The following is a 16578-nucleotide window of genomic DNA, read 5'->3' on the forward strand; positions in this document are numbered from 1 at the left end:
TAGGCTTGTCGGGAATTGATCTGGCCAGTCGGGCTTCCGAATTTCAAGCCTTGACGTTGGTGCAACAGACTAGTCAGAAAATCCCCTTGCTTCACGACAACGTGAAATCAATCGGGAGACGGCCATGGTGACTGACTGGAGATGACAGTGCTCGGCTGTGTCCAAGTGGAGGAGGGGTAGGAGGAGGTTGCCTGACAGATACAGGAGAACCTTCCTAGAGTCGTCAACTCTACCTTCCTCCCTCTCTTCCTTCTTCTCCTCTTCTTCTTCCTCTGATCCTTCTCCTTTCCACTCTTCTAACGGTGAGACCTGGACAATAACTGACAATTGCAAATCGAGATCTAAGAAACAACGCGGGGGGGAGCATCATGGCCTTAAATAGGGCCATGATGGGCCCCTTAGAGAGGGTCCAACAAGGGGAGTCCAATAAGGGACCCCCCTTTTACAACACAAATAAAAGACATAGGAATTGAAATGACAAGACGGATGAAAACGACGATGAAAATAAAACCAATACGAACAAAGACGAAAACATAACGATGCGACTGCAGACGTGCTCTACCCGGGGTATTTAAACCTGGGCATCTTCATGAACGCTTTGGCGTGCCAGTCAGGCTAGACACGGACCGGTGGTGATGCTAATGACTGTGATGACGGCTCCGCTGGTGACTCGTTGGCGTCGTATGGATGCGCTCCATCAGATACCAATGACATATTGCGGATGGACAACTATGTTTTGACTACGAGTTACAAGTTGACAACCATGTGATTCAAATAAGTTATAGCTCGGTAATAGGAAGAAGCCCACATAGATGATTGAGTGGTCAAGAAAGGATCATCTGCCCTATGTATAAGAGGAGATTGAGTCAAGGAAGATGATGCTACTAAATCCTTGGCTAGGGTAGTGAGGATATTAAAAGAGGCATTCTCTAATGCTCCACACTACACATTAGTACTAATCAAATGAAAGATTAGGTTTTGATGATTAACAAATACCCTAAGTCATTCAAGAGTCTCACACAGATGAAGGATTATACATATACGGTAAAGGTCCCATGAGAGAGTTCAAAAAGTACTCGGTATTTTCTAGAGCACGAGGTGTACCTTATCCCACCACCGACTAGGTTAAATTCATCATCAATTAATTAATTTATATGTTGATATAGCTAATTAATAAAGTTGGTCAATAAATATTATTGGACCTAAAAGTTATTAACTAGAACAATACATGGGCCTAGAAGGTCGCATGCATAAGACTAAAAGGATGTTGTAAGATATACTTTATTGTGAGGGTTTTTGTGGAAAATATTTAATGAGTATGAATAATGGGGGGCACCCATTTCAGGTGCCCAAGCCATCTAGATCTGTCCCCCCCTCCTTCTTTCTCTACCTTCTCCACTCATTCCACAAGTCATTGATGGTGAGAAGAATCACAAGATCTTCAAGGAGTGGTGAATAGTAAGAGGAGATCCAGAAACCTTCTAGTTGCATGGATACTATCGAAGGCCGAGCAATTGATCGGCGTGAACAAACTTTCCCAAGAAGAAAGTCAAGGGTGGAAAAAGTTCCCAAATAGGTACTGAATGCATTACATGTTTTAGAAATCATTTATGAAATGATCTCATGATTCTGCTGCTGAAAATTACTTTCATGTATAAAAAAACCATAGCCACACATTCCAACATGGCCAACACGAGATCCCTTGCTAGGGTAGTAGAAATATCGAAGAAGGTGTTCTTCGGTGATTTTTTCACACCTCAATAATAACTATAATGACCGGCTAGAGTTTGACGGTTTACTGCACCCTACTATTTGGGAGTCTCAAGTGGATGAATGATTATACATGCATGGTAATTAATGGCGGTAAATATTCCATGAGATGTGGGTACAGGGGATAGCTTGACTTCACACGAGTTGATGACATAACCAAACAAATGGGTTAAATTTATTCTTGATTAATTAATATATATGTTAATATAATATATAGGTTGAATAATAACATTAATTAGGCATTAATTAGACAATAGATGGGCTTAGAGGGTCATATGCATAATATTTGTAAACATTGGTGGATAAACTCTAAGTTCAAGGTATTTTACGAAATATTCCTAGGGCTTTGATAATCTCAATTTTAGGGGTTTTAATTTCATCGTTGGTAATTGAGATGATTCAAGAAAAATTATATTTACCATATTTAGTTAGTGATGAGTAATGATCGTCTACACAGGGAATGATGATTAAGGATTTAATTTTCTCACTATAGTGATTATCGGTATGAGAAGAGATAAATACGAGAATAGAATAGGCGAGATAGTGATATCGAGGAAATATAAGTAGAATTACGCGAGGTGTTACGGGAATAAAGTGGATGGTGTGACAGATACTATAGTGATCGAATGCATGAACGGTATGATGATAATGATAGAGACGAGATAATGGGGACATAAGTAAGTGAAATGATAAATGAAAAGTTGATAAAAAAACTATAATTATGATAATGATGATGTCAGAGGAGAAACAACGTAAGGTGAAGACACTTACCTTATATCCTTATGTTCCATCAGGATCACGCTGATTTGCAAGTGCCGATAAACTCCCCCTTTTCTCTTATGCTTCTTCCCACACACCCAAGACACCAATAACACACTTGATGGATCTCAAAATTCATTATCTTTCAATCAGCCCACACAAGTAGAAAGCAAGTTCAAGATGAATTTCACAATGATCCAGGCCTCTATTTATGTATCAAAATGGATGGAAAGAGGAGGGGGAGATGAAGTAATGCTGAAAATTTCAGCTCAATTGGAGTTGTAGATCGTCAGATATCGCCGTTTGAAGTTGGAGCAATCCTAGCCCTTAATTTTTTTTCTATCCTCATCATCGTATCTTTAACTTCTTCTTTTTTCGAGGGTATGGATGGAAAGAGGAGGCGAAGATGAAGCAATGCTGAATATTTCAGCTTAATTGGAATTGTAGATCAAAAGTTATGGTCGTTTGAAGTTGAGCCAATCCTAGCCCTTGATTTCCTTCTCTCTCCTAGTCATTGCCCACATTTTCTGTGCCCATTAAGAAGTCAAGGCCCATGAGATTCCACGCTTTTAGTACTTCGTGCAGGCGCTTTTCATATTTCGTGGCACGTGTACCTGGAAAAAGGACAAAGAAAAAAAGGAAAAACATTAAAAAAACTTTCTCGAGGATGATGTGGCGGCGCGTCAGCGCACCACATCACCCTCTTTCATCTTTCTTCTTTTTTCTTTTGCTTTGAATGGGTGGACGTGAGCGCGCCACGTCATCGTGCACCAAAAAAACCAAAAATACTTTAAAATTTCATATTAAATAAAATAAAAGCCCAAAAAATACGTATAAATATATATTCGACTTAGAAAAATTATAAATTTCCAAATTTATTGTCAAAAATTTCCATAAAAATCATATTCTGTCTCAGAAGTTATATTCTTATAGAATATATTGTTAGAAAAATCCCAAAAATGTAGAAAATTCAGAAAATTGTTTTAAAAATAGATTTAACCATTTTTAGCTTGATAACATGAAAATATGAGTGATTTACTGCAAATATACATGTGGATATGATCATGTTAAAGCGCTAAACATGCATGTTATCAGGATTAGACTTTATAAAACTTTACTAGATAATATAAATTTGGGGGTGCCCTCATTTGGTATACATGCGAGTCACTTTGAGTGCCCTCCCCTTTATTCTCTTCCTCTTCCTAACTATTGTTATATGTATTAAATGGAGAGTAAATTAACTTCTAGGAGCTCAGTTGGAGGAAAGATGAGGAGATACATTTCTCTAAATATTATGTGGATACATCTTGAGGTTTTACATCTTAATGGCTTGAAGATGCTCACTCGAAGAACCAAGAAATTACAGATTTCTGATTACAAACAAATAGTTAGGCTAATACTACACAATTTTCATGGCTTTATGCATTGAAAAATTATATGTGGATGTTATCAAGCTTAGATTATATATATATATATATTTATAGTGATATTGTAAAATTTGAGTTTATTAATATTTTTATAGAATTTTATGACATCATATTCTTAAAGAAATAAATATTCTGAGTCGGAATATGTTTTTATGAGTTTTACGATATTAATGAAGATATTATTTTTTTGAGTCTGCATTTATATATAATGATTTATAATTTCTTGTATGGGATTATTTAATTTTTTTGGGTATTTTTTCTAGTAGTGCCACCTGGAGCCATATGAGTGGTGACCAGTCATGACTTTCAGCAATGAATAGGCAGCTAATCATTGTAAAACTTTGTCATTATGGCATCTGAAAATTGTGATACCATAATGGTCAATATTTTCAGATGCAATTGAAGTTATTCATCTGTGGTGTGACTTAGACCAGCAGAAAAAAAATGATTAAAATCATAATAAATGTGTGTGGATATTCAGAAAAGAAGTCATTATTTTTTATGTCTCTTGAAAAGTGGAGAAGTTAATTAAAATTTCTAAAATAGACAAGATATGCGACATGGGACGCAAATCCACACCATGTCATTGCAATGATTGAAATATTATTTTGTTAAATTTTTTACTAACATGCAATAGGTAAAGAGAATCAAATCCTTAATCACCATTCCATGTGGAGATGATCCAAACTAATTACTAGCTAGATTTATTATTGTGATTACAGGTTTATATCTATTATTTCGGTACATCTATGTTTTTTTTTTAATTGCTTCTTTGATTTCATTGTTCGTGTGAGGAATTGAATTCAGATTGAGTCTATAGAAACCACAATTCCCAGCATATCACATGAGACCACCCACTTGGACCCCTTGTCATCCATCATGTCATTTTCGTCCACCCTATCCATCACGTCTTCCCTCACTGTGGTGGACTCCCAAACCCCTCTCCTATTATGTATGTCTCTCATCATGTCTACCATGACATAGCGGAAGGTGTGATAGATGATGATAGCTCAACCCAAGATAAGATCAAGTCAAATTACATTAAAAAAATGCTGAAGTTTGGATTGTGCACATAAAATGAATTTTTTTGGTGTGACAGTCATGCGCTTATCGTTTGGGACAGCACACGGCATGTATCTGAGCCAGAATTGGTTCTCTAACAGCTGAATAATGAAAGTTTGAAGATCTGAGCATCCAAAAACATTATTAACTTCATTCTTATTAACGTCGTTAGCATTTATGTATGGGTAGACGCATGATAATTGTTCTAATGCAGTGATAGAGAGAAAAATAGATTTAAAAACATATAGAAAGAGGTAAATATGATGGACGATAAAGACATATATGTGCTTACTTTGTTAAATCCAATTATCAAAGGCTCTCTTCTTAATTAAAAAATCCAATTAAGAAGAGAGCCTTTGATCCATTATTCACCTCTACCCAGTCTTCTTTGTTTGTATGTATGTGTGTATGTATGTATGTATGTACACATACATGTTTTTCCCTTAACACATCGGTGTACTCATCCATTATAGGAAAATCAATGTGAAATATAATGTTATTCATCATATTGTCGTTGTATTTAGTTGGCCTATACTCCAAATCTGTGACCTGTCTCATGCCCAAGAAAATTAATCATCTCAATCAATTGCAATATTGTTCTTGAAGGGTGGTCTTTTGAGTCAATAACTATTCATCTTAGTCTTGAGAATGATGGGTCCTATCAAACAATATTTCACTTACAACTCAAGGATTGGTGTTTTTGTTTGCAATAAGATAAGTTTAAACATGTCTAACGTTATTTAATCATTCCATCATTTAATTAGGAAAGACGGCCTCTACATGATAATTTAACACCAGACTAACTGAAAATATCTCAACCACTTATTTAGGGCTTAAACACCAGCTTACATAAATAATGATATGTATTATTGTCCATATAAGGAATTACAACCCAACATCTATATGATCCAGAAACATATATCAGATGTTGATATCGATAAGCATTTTGTGAAAATAAGTTCAGTATTAGGGGAATCCTTGAGCCTTGTCAGATATCTGTTATTGGATAATGGATCTGGATAACAGAGAGTTATCTTACAGTATGTGTTATTGTATTTGTTATCCACGAGCATTTCTTATTTTAATTGGTTGTCATGTTTTGATATCTGATATTGAAAGTTATACATCAGAGATCAATATCCAATAAATAAATTTTATATTTATTACATGTCAACTAGGTTGAGAATTAAGTTGAAAACTTGAGATGGAGAGGTTGAGAGCCAAATCATCTATTTTCCAGGCTTCCAATATCCACCAACAATATCCGACAACTGATTATTGGATATTGGATATTGGATATTGGATACAGATACAGTTAGTAGCACCTAGTGTTCGCATGTCTAATGCACGTCCAATAAATGATTTTGGGCAATCAATATCTGATTCCCAGATAAACGAGTGGCGGTTTCAGATTCTGGATGTTGGATATTGGACGGATATCAAATATTTCATCCGAAACCAGATTCGAGGACGGATATCATATAGCAAATCCAATATTAGATATCGTATGCCTCCGGACATGGTGGATACCAATACCATATAGCAAATCCAATATCAGATATCAAAATCTGATATCCAAATGTCGAAACCCGATATCCGGATATTGATATCCGAAATCCGAGTATCGAAATCCCATATCCAGGTATCTAAATCCCATATCCGGGTATTGAAATCCCATTTCTGGGTATCGGATATTGAAATCCGTATCAAAGTAGGTATCTAGAAAATGATACCAGATATCCGGTGGTCCTTACTAGATGATCCGTTTTAATCGTCACTAGATGATCCAAACATATCAGATAACCAGAAAATAAACATTAAAAAAAATAGGAACGATTCTTCTTAGAGAGAGAGAGAGAGACTCCCCACTTGATCATGGCGGATTCTTCTTAAGATTGAGACTTAACAAACATTGATTATCATCCCATTTTAATCGTTACTAGATGATCCAAACATACCTGATAACCCAGAAAACAAATATTAAAGAAAATAGGATCGATTCTTCTTACTGCTTAGAGAGAGAAAGAGAAACTCCCCCCTTGATCATTGCGGATTCTTCATAAGATTATCATCCCATTTTAATCGTTACTAGATGATCCAAACATACCTGATAACCCAGAAAACAAACATGAAAGAAAATAAGATCGATTCTTCTTAGAGAGAGAGAGAGAGAAACTCCCCACTTGATCATTGTGGATTCTTCTTAAGATTGAGGCTTACCAAACATTGATTATCATCCCCTTTTATCGTTACTACATGATCCAAACATACCTGATAACCCAGAAAACAAACATTAAAAAAAAAAATAGGATCGATTCTTCTTATGGAGAGAGAGAGAGAAACTCCCCACTTGATCATGGCGGATTCTTCTTAAGATTGAGACTCGACAAACATTGATCATCATCCCTTTTTGATCATCACTAGATGATCCGAAAACCTCTGATAACCCAGAAAATAAACATTAAAGAAAATAGGATCGATTCTTCCTAGAGAGAGAGAGAGAAAGAACACGGAAGAATGGCTCTCTATCTTGAAAGAAATGAGAGATTTCCCTTCCTGAATTGGGTTTCATCATTCACAATCACTCCCTTTAGATGAGAAAAATGAAAAGAGAGAGAAAAGCCGGGAACTTGAGGCAATAGTCGCCGGATCTTTCCCAAGGAAGAGAGATAAGATGGCTACCGACCGAAGTAGGTGTGGATGTCGAGTCCGATGACAAAGACGGAGACGAGAACGAAGAAGATGACGGTGTGGACGATGATGGAGGCGCCGCTGGTCTTGAAGTTGCCGAACTGTACACACCTCTCGTGCCCTGGTAGCTGGAACAACAGCCCAGGCGTTAGCAAGATGAACAGCACCGCCGACGTGAAAGCTGGCCCCCAGTCCTCCATCTCTCTCTCTAGCTCTCTCTCTCTCTTTCTCTTTCTCTCTCTAACACTATCTCTCTCTATCTTTCTTTCGTTCTTTCTTTCTTCCCTGGTGCATCTCTTCTTGAAGTGGCTTATATCTCCTCTCTGCGTCTCTGTCGTGCTCATTCCCTTGGCGCATTTATCGCTTTCCTCTCCGTCTCTCTGATCTTCCATTAACTCTCTCTCTCTCTGTCGTGAAGATTTTTATTTAAAACTGGCTCTATCTCTCTCACCCCCATACAAATTTCTTTCATGCTGATAGTGAGGACCGGGATTTTACCGCTAGTTTTCCCTCTTATCTTCCTTATCAAAACCTCTCTCTCTCTTTCCCTCTCTCTCTCTCTCAATCTATAAATCTATCTCTCTCTCGCTCAATCTATCTATCGATCTATCTATCGATCTATCTATCTATCTATCTATCTATCTATCTATCTCTCTTTCTTTCTCTCTCTCTCTCCCTCTCTTTCTTTCTCTCTCTCTCTCCCTCTCTGTCTATCTCTCTAGCTATCTCTCTAGCTATCTTTCTATCTATCTATCTCTATCTATCTACTTATCTATATATCTCTCTATCTATCTACCTATCCATCTACTTATCTATCTATCTCTATCTACTTATCTATCTATCTATCTATCTCTATCGACTTATGTATCTATCTATCACTCTCTATCGACTTATCTATCTATCTATCACTCTCTATCGACTTATCAGTCTATATATCTCTCTCTGTCGACTTATCTATCTTTCTCTATCGACTCTATCTACTTATCTATCTATCTATCTATCTCTATCGACTTATCTATCTATTTATCTTTCTCTATCGACTCTATCTACTTATCTACCTATATATCTATCTATCTCTGTCTATCTACCTAGCTATCTATCTCTCTCTACCTTTACCTATCTACCTATCTCTTTCTGTCTATCTCTCTCTATCTCTATCTTTCACTCTCTCTATCTTTCACTATCTCTGTCTATCTATCTATCTTCTTTCTCTATCTCTATCTTTCACTCTCTCTGTCTATCTTCTTTCTCTATCTCTATCTTTCACTCTCTCTGTCTATCTTCTTTCTCTATCTCTATCTTTCACTCTCTCTGTCTGTCTTTCTTTCTCTCTGCCTCTGTATCGTTCTCTCTCCATTGTATCTCGTCTTGCTGTGGCCTATGTGTGGACTCTCTGTCGCAGAGTCTTTATGACCTGATATCTTTCTTAGACCCACTATTTTGTTGGCTCTCGCTCTCATTTAGACTCGGGCTCGCGCCCTCCGTCGTGCTCATTCCCTTGGCTCATTTATCTCTTCCCTATCACTATCTCCAAACTTCCATTTACTCTCTCTCTCTCTCTCTCTCTCTCTCTCTAGAAAACTTTCTCCCTCTAGCTCATAGTCCAGACCCACAATTTTCTACTCCCCCTCTTCCCCTCACTCTCTGGTTCTCTCTCTCTCTCTGGAAATCGCACAAAACTCTCGTTTTCTAGCTCATGGTCTAGATCCACAATTTAGTACTCCCCCTCTTCAAATCACTCCTGGGTTCTTTCTATCTCTCTTGAAATCGCATAAAACTCTCGTTTTCTAGCTCATGGTCTAGATCCACAATTTAGTACTCCCCCTCTTCGAATCACTCCTGGGTTCTTTCTATCTCTCTTGAAATCGCATAAAACTCTCGCTTTCTAGCTCATAGTCTAGATCCACAATTTACTACTCTCCCCCCCCTGTTCACTCTTGGGTTCTCTCCCACTCTCGCTAACTCTAGAAACCGAATTAAACTCTCTTTCTAGATCACAGTTCAAACCCACAATTTTCTACTCCCTCCCTTAGTTTACTGTTGGGTTTTCTCTCTCTAACTATGGAAGGCGAATAAAACTCTCTCTTTCTAGCTCATAGTTCGACCCACCAATTTACTGCATCTCTCTTTCTCTCTCTCAAGAAACCGCTTAAATCTCTCTATCTAGCTCATAGTCCAGACTCCAGACCCACAATTTACTTCCCCCCTCGTTCACTCTTGGGTTTCTCTCTCGAACTCTAGAAACCGAATAAAACTCTCTTTCTAGCTCCACAGTTCAGACCCACAATTTAATACTTCTTCCCCCCCCCCGTCCTTCACTCTTTCGTTCTCTCTCTCTATCTCTATATCTCTCTCCCACTCTCTATCTCTCTCCCACTCTCTATCTCTCTCGCTCTCTCTCTCTATCTCTATATCTCTCTCCCACTCTCTCTCTATCTCTATATCTCTCTCCCACTCTCTCTCTATCTCTATATCTCTCTCCCACTCTCTCTCTATCTCTATATCTCTCTCCCACTCTCTCTCTCCTTCTCTCTCTATATCTCTCTCCCACTCTCTCTCTCCTTCTCTCTCTATCTCTCTCTCTCCCTCTCTCTCTATCTGTCTGTCTCTCTTAGGCTTCGCGGATTCGAACAGATCGTTCGAATGTTCGATCGGATCGGGCATTCTTACGATCGAATCCGAACACCGATCTGCCCCGTTCAAATCTGATCCGAACCCGATCTGAGCATCTGTTAGGATCGGATTGTTCGAACAGGGTGGCTGTTTGGATCGAATGTTCGAATAAGATCCGATTCAAACACGTTGTTCGAATCGGATCGAATCAAATGTTTGAATCCGGCGGTGCCAGCGCGCCTGCCAGCGGCCGCCAGCACCAGCCAGCGACCATCCAGCGGCCGCCAGCACCAGCCAGCAGCCGCCAGCGCCGGCAAGAGGCCGCCAGTGCCGGCCAGCGGCTGCCAGCACCGGCCAGCGGCCGCCTGCGCTGGCCAGCAGCCGCCAGCGCCGGCCAGCAGCCGCCAGAGAGAGTCGCTGGCGGTCGCTGGCCATTTGTTAGAAATTATTCGAACTTGTTCGAACAAGGTCAAACAAATGGCAATCGAACACAAACGAACCAAATTGTTAGTTCTAAACTTTCGATTGAACACGAACAAAGGGTCTGTTCGATCGAAAGATTCGAACAAATCGTTCAAATCGGCTTTTGTTCGTTCGAATTTGTTGATCAAGATTCGAACGATCCGATCCCCGATGCCTAGTCTCTCTATTTCTCTCTCCCTCTCTCTATATATGTCTCTGCCCTCAATCTATCTCTCTCTCTCTCTATCTGTCTCTCTATATCTCTCCCCCTCTCTCTCTATCTGTCTCTCTCTCTCTATCTATTTATCTATTTATATATATATATATATATATATATATATCTGTATATCTCTCTCACACCCTATATCTCTCTCTCTCTATCTATCTCTCTCTCCAACAGCTGTTGAGAGAAGCAGTAAAAATAATGAGAATAGAGGTGGATATTGTGTACACCAGACAAGCTCATAAATTCTCCCCAAACTAGGCAGCTCGGTTGCAGGTTTCGAGTAGGTCCCATGTCATATTTAATTCCCCATATTTATGTAACCTTGGCTGATAATAATTACCCCTAAATTTATCCGAATGTATATTTTTTCTCTCCACCTTCTGGACGACAAAATTTATTAAAAAATATTCCATGCACAAGTCACGTGGTCACCTTTTGAAGAAATTATTTTCCTGCTTTCTTTTTATTATTATCTACCAATCATACTGATATTATCAAGTGTCATGAAATACAGTTTAGATTTTTGAGTGACCTCTCTAGATCCAAGACAAGTTGTAGCCTGACATTGTCTCAATTTCTTGGATATTAGGAGAATATGATATAAACAGAAGGCAGACTTATCTTGAATCTGTATAGAAGAAGAACATGATCTCTTCTGAGATCGATCTCCACAGAGATTGAATGTAGTAGAATCACAAAGGCTAGGGTTTGCACTTCCACTGAGAGCAAGAAACAGTAATCAGTGGAGTTGATTATCTATGATGACCCCAAGAGACCCTTTTCAAATAATTTTATACAGTGTTCTGTGATTGTCCAAAAATTAAAGGAAATCATTATATAATTACAAATCATCTGTGTATCCTACTTTCAAATTTTAAACCTATCTAATCTTGGCCAGCTCCTATAAGTCCACTATCTTGTCTTAGACCAGCTCAATTTCTCCTTGACATTAAGGTGTTTAGATTCATTTGAAAACCTGTATCATTAAATGTAAACTACTTGTATCCAAACAAAACAAATAGATAATTTTCTCCCATCAAATGTAGTTCTAGAATCAAACTGCTTGATCCTGATATCAGAGTATTATTACTTGTATGAATCATTTTCTGAGCTTTTCACTGCCACCTCTTATCTTCCTCTACAGAGATTTGCATTTTTAAGGTGAGAAAATCCATGCCCAATAATTTCCCAATTGTGTGTGTCGATGAAAGAGAGTTGCTTTCTAAGACTCATGTGCAAAAGTTTGGTCATTAAATTTACAATTACTGTCAAGTTTCAAAGTATCAAAATTACTCTATTGGTTCAGATATTATCAACATATTACAATGACTTAGGGTCTGTGTGGACTCTCATCCCATCCCAATCCAAGGACGCCGGAGGGAACAGGACGGACCGTGTACAGGACGGAACATATGGACAGCCCATTAAGCCCACTAACATATGACAGTGGCAGCAAAGATAGAGGCTCCTTGAGCAGAGCCAGTGGCAGCAAAGGCAACCAGAGATATTTTGATTCAATAAATAAAATATATTAGATTTTTAATTACATATGACTGGATTGCTGGATGCAGTGCAGGACGGGACGTATACAGGATGATACGGGATGTGACGTGAAACCCTGATTGCTGGAGGGCCCGTCCTCACGTCCCATCCTAGCACGTCATCGACCCTGCAGTGGCATGCAAGAAAAGATGTTTAAACTTACAATATTGCTCCCTACTAAATATTTCAGAGCCCACACAATCTCATCAGGACTAGGATTATCATATCATAAAAATTATTATGCTTCCTTGGATAAACTTTGGCGAGAGAAAGCGGTTGAAAAAAATCAACGGATAGACTGAACGGAATTTAAAAATTAGTTCAATAATGCCATAAATTGTAATATATAAAAGTATTTAACGTTACTTCTACAAAATTTTACTATACCAAGAGTAACCAGTAAACCTTCATCATCTGGAGCAACTTATTCAGCCTAACTGGTTAAGAAAATCAAACAGAAAAAATGAGAATCGAGGAAAAGGTTTAGGAATTATTATGGCATTTGAGGATCAGATGAAAACAGTAATATAAACGATCAATTAAACGGCACTGCGTATGACAATCTAAGCAGAAATAAGTCACGATTCGTCAGCAAAGCGTGCCAAAATGGCAGAAACTATTCCAGAAGTACCACATCAAAAAAAGTCCAAATTGCTTCATCCAATCAATTGGAATTGATTATGGTGATTAAAAATTTCCCTCTCTTAAATTTCTAATGCAAGAGACGGATATAAATCCTGGATGTACAAGCAAGGAAGGAAAAGGAAATGACCAGAAAAAATCAAATTTCTCAAAGCAGAACACATTCAGTCCAGGCCCTTCAAATAAGACAGATTTTCCGTCTAACCTTTATGATTCTTGTGATTGCCGTACTGCAATTTGGTGGAAAAGTTTAAAAACCATAATCTGAAGAACCCTTCCGCACAACATATTCCCAAAAATTATAAAGTTGGCAGGTCTTCCTTGGGAACTTCCGCTGTATCACTATGGCCTATTATTCATGACTCATTCAATCTATAATATTGGGCCACGTTCATCAAGCCCACGTAAACAACTCATCGCCCAACTCAAATGCAGAGATCCTGAGGTAAACTCTGGAAGCCTTCCCTCCAGCGCATAGATCTGTAATTCTTACGGTAAAATAGGAAATAAGAAATCAACTTCAATGAATAATTAAAAAGAATGATTAGTTACTCGTCAAATAACTCGTCTCAGATCTCAATTCACAGGGAAGATCTCCACAAGAGGTAAGAACAGTCGAATATATATAGTCATCCACCTCAAACCCTTCGGCTTGCATTCTATACATAAACTTGAGAGCCTCATCGCAGAGCCCGTTCTTCGCATACCCAATGATCATCGCCTTCCACGACACAAAATTCCGCTCCGGCAACGAGTCAAATACCTTCAAAGCATCATCAGGTAACCCGCACTTCATATAAAGGCTGACAAGAGAGTTACCCACAAACAAGTTTTTAAGAGATCTACTCTTCTTAACTGCGGCATGAATCTCCTTCCCTTGGCTGACGTCTTCCAACCGGGCACAAGCTTTCAGAACCGATGAGTACGTAAACGAGTTCGGCGTAATTCCCTCTAGTACCATCTGATTCAATAGATTGAGGGCCTCTGAGCCAAGCCCACTGTTAGTGTGACCAGTGATCATGGCTGTCCATGGGATCACATCCTTCTCTGGTAGCTCATCGAGGACTATCGATGCATACCCGTACTCCCCACACTGGCAGTAGAACCAGATAAGTCTGCTGGAGATATGTATGCTGCTCTGCCTTGAGCTTTTAAGTATCAGTGCATGGATTTCCTTCCCCAGGAGCAGCGATCTCATCGACCCAAGTGCGCCAAGTACGCCAACAACCGTCAGATCATTGGCAAAGATCCGGCGGCTCTTCATCTTCCTGAACAACTCCACAGCTTCCTCTGGAAACCCGTTCTGGGTGTATCCCCCAATCATAGAAGTCCATGTCACAGTGTTCCTTCTAGGCATTTGATCAAATACTCTCCGGGCATCCGCAACTTCGCCGCATTTCGCATACATGAACACGAGAGAGCTGCCGACAAATACATCATCCTTGAACATTCTCTTCACCACTGCTGCATGGATCTGTGTCCCCTGCTTGAGGGCTCCTTCATCTCCGCATGCTTTTAAAATGGTGGCCACCGTGAACTCATTTGGGAGGAGAGAGAGATGCTGCATCTGTGAGAACATAGAGAGAGATATGGCAGCTTGCCCATGTTGCGCAAAGGCCGATATCATGGTTGTAAAGCATACGACGTCTTTCTTAGGCATTCCATCGAACAGAGCGAGTGCACTATCTAGATCACCACATTGCACGTAGAAATACAAAAGGGCGCTATCTAAAATCAAGTTTCTCCAATTACCTTTGATGATGGAAGCATGTAGAATCCTTCCCAAGGCATAATCCATAATCTTACTGCAGAAATTCAGGATACAGACGTAAGTCAGACTGTTGGGAAGAACCCCGCTGTCTATCATATCCTTGAATAAAATTGCAAACTCCGATTCCTTGCCCAGTTGCTGATATCCATTTAAAATGGCTGTCCATGAGACGATAGTTCTCTCGGGCATTTGATCGAACAGTTTTCTGGCATCATCAATTCTACGGAATCTTAAATAAGCGCAGATGAGATTGTTGTAGAGAAAAGATGAGGGGCTTACGAAGAGCTTGATTACCATAGAATGAACCCTTTTCAGTTCTTTTTCATCTGAGCATAACTGGATCATGGGCACCAGAAAAGAGTAATCTTCATGTTGAGAAGAAGATGGACCCAACGACGAAGCTTCAGAGTCTACGGCGATAGGAGTTGAAGCGTAGCACGCTCGGCATGAAGGGGGATTTTTCCTGGTGACTTGTAAATTCTTACGGCAATACCAGCTGAGTTTATCTCTGATGGGTGGCAAAGAAGAAGGCCGGAAAGAGAAATGAGAAGATTCTTGGGTTGGTAGGAGCTTCAGAGGGACGGCTGAAGGCATTGCAGAAGAACTCTCCCACTGTTGTTGTTCTTGTTCTTGTTCTTCTTCTTCCTCTTCTTCCCACCGAAAATTTCCTACTTTGTGGATATGGAAGAACCCATCGACGGCCTACACTGCTCTCAAAGGAATGGGCTTTAGTATGCTAAGAGCCCACCTCAATATATGGGCACAAAGTTTTCTGATCATTGTTGAATTTTTACCATATTCATTACTCTTGGGTTTCTACTTCCATGATTTTTTTGTTAAGTTTCTTTTGTGAATTCCTTCCTGATTATTACATGTGTAGAAATTATGGTGATTTCAAGAGTGCAAAGTTTGTCTCATTCTATCAATAATGATGTATATTGCAGTGATATTGGTAGTCAACCACATTGCAATAAGGGGTTGGTTGAACATTTTTATGTAGAGTTGATGAATCCCATGAAAGTGAATTAGGCAAAGTTTTTTTATCCATTGGTGACAACTCAAGGTTCCCAACTGCCTCTTTCTCTAGTTTTATCTTATTTATTTTTTATCCAATCTTTAGAGTCTCCACATCATTCTATCTTCTATAAATGGTCCCAAAGTTTTAATAGCATAGTTGGACAAAGGATTATGAAATGGGGCAGAAACTTTGTTTTGGTGATAACTTGAGGGTTCTTAATTATTATTTTCCTTTAGTTTATTTTATCAATTGCCTCTCCAATTTTTTTATTATACAAGAATGAACATTGGAGTTTATTTAAATTGGTTACATCCACGTGACCTACTAAGATAATCTGCGAAAAAAAATTGCCTTTGAACTACAGTATGATACAAAATTATCAGAAAAAGTCTTAGAATGGATTACTTATTTGGATAATTCTTGTTCACAGTATTTTATTTAATTTTATGTTCCAATTTTTTTCTTGAGAACAGTATTGGTACCTACAATAATTACCTTGTTCTATCCCTGGTCATCTTTGGTTCAAACATATTCCCTCCAGGGGCCTCGTAATCATGATTTGAAACATGCATTTCCAATACAACATTTTTGTAGA

At 38.8% G+C, this 16578-nt stretch overlaps 2 protein-coding genes across 3 annotated transcripts; both read right to left on the reverse strand.

Moving 5' to 3' along the window:
- Positions 1-6835: 6835 nt before the first annotated feature.
- On the reverse strand, positions 6836-8053 carry LOC144714010 (DUF3339-domain containing protein). Of its 2 annotated transcripts, XM_078588745.1 has the most exons (3): positions 7705-8053; positions 7239-7289; positions 6836-7125 (listed from the first exon to the last, which is right to left on the reverse strand). In XM_078588745.1, exons 1-2 carry the CDS (start codon positions 8051-8053, stop codon positions 7252-7254), a joined length of 387 nt encoding a protein of 128 aa, XP_078444871.1. In that variant the 3' UTR covers positions 6836-7125; positions 7239-7251. The 2 variants fall into 2 exon arrangements, with proteins under 2 accessions (XP_078444871.1, XP_078444872.1); XM_078588746.1 differs by lacking the exons at positions 6836-7125; positions 7239-7289 and having other exon boundaries at positions 7549-8046.
- Positions 8054-12471: 4418 nt separating this feature from the next.
- LOC144713712 (pentatricopeptide repeat-containing protein At4g18520, chloroplastic-like) lies at positions 12472-15689 on the reverse strand. The gene is made up of 3 exons (XM_078588379.1): positions 13747-15689; positions 13400-13674; positions 12472-12679 (listed from the first exon to the last, which is right to left on the reverse strand). The coding sequence occupies exons 1-2, from the start codon at positions 15557-15559 to the stop codon at positions 13589-13591; spliced, it is 1899 nt and encodes a 632-aa protein (XP_078444505.1). The 5' UTR covers positions 15560-15689; the 3' UTR covers positions 12472-12679; positions 13400-13588.
- Positions 15690-16578: the final 889 nt, after the last annotated feature.

Source organism: Wolffia australiana, chromosome 16, assembly GCF_029677425.1.
Source record: "Wolffia australiana isolate 7733 chromosome 16, ASM2967742v1".
NCBI lineage: Eukaryota > Viridiplantae > Streptophyta > Magnoliopsida > Alismatales > Araceae > Wolffia > Wolffia australiana.

What these genes read in the sequence shown, in the direction of transcription:
- LOC144714010 (XM_078588745.1), bottom strand. Translation starts at nt 8,053, where the DNA reads ATGAGCACGACAGAGACGCAGAGAGGAGATATAAGCCACTTCAAGAAG. An exon ending in CGACATCCACACCTACTTCG is followed by an intron (nt 7,290 to 7,704) that starts GTCGGTAGCCAT and finishes CTGGGTTATCAG; the next exon opens with GTATGTTTGGATCATGTAGT.
- LOC144713712 (XM_078588379.1), bottom strand. Translation starts at nt 15,559, where the DNA reads ATGCCTTCAGCCGTCCCTCTGAAGCTCCTACCAACCCAAGAATCTTCT. An exon ending in TGAGACGAGTTATTTGACGA is followed by an intron (nt 13,675 to 13,746) that starts GTAACTAATCAT and finishes TAAGAATTACAG; the next exon opens with ATCTATGCGCTGGAGGGAAG.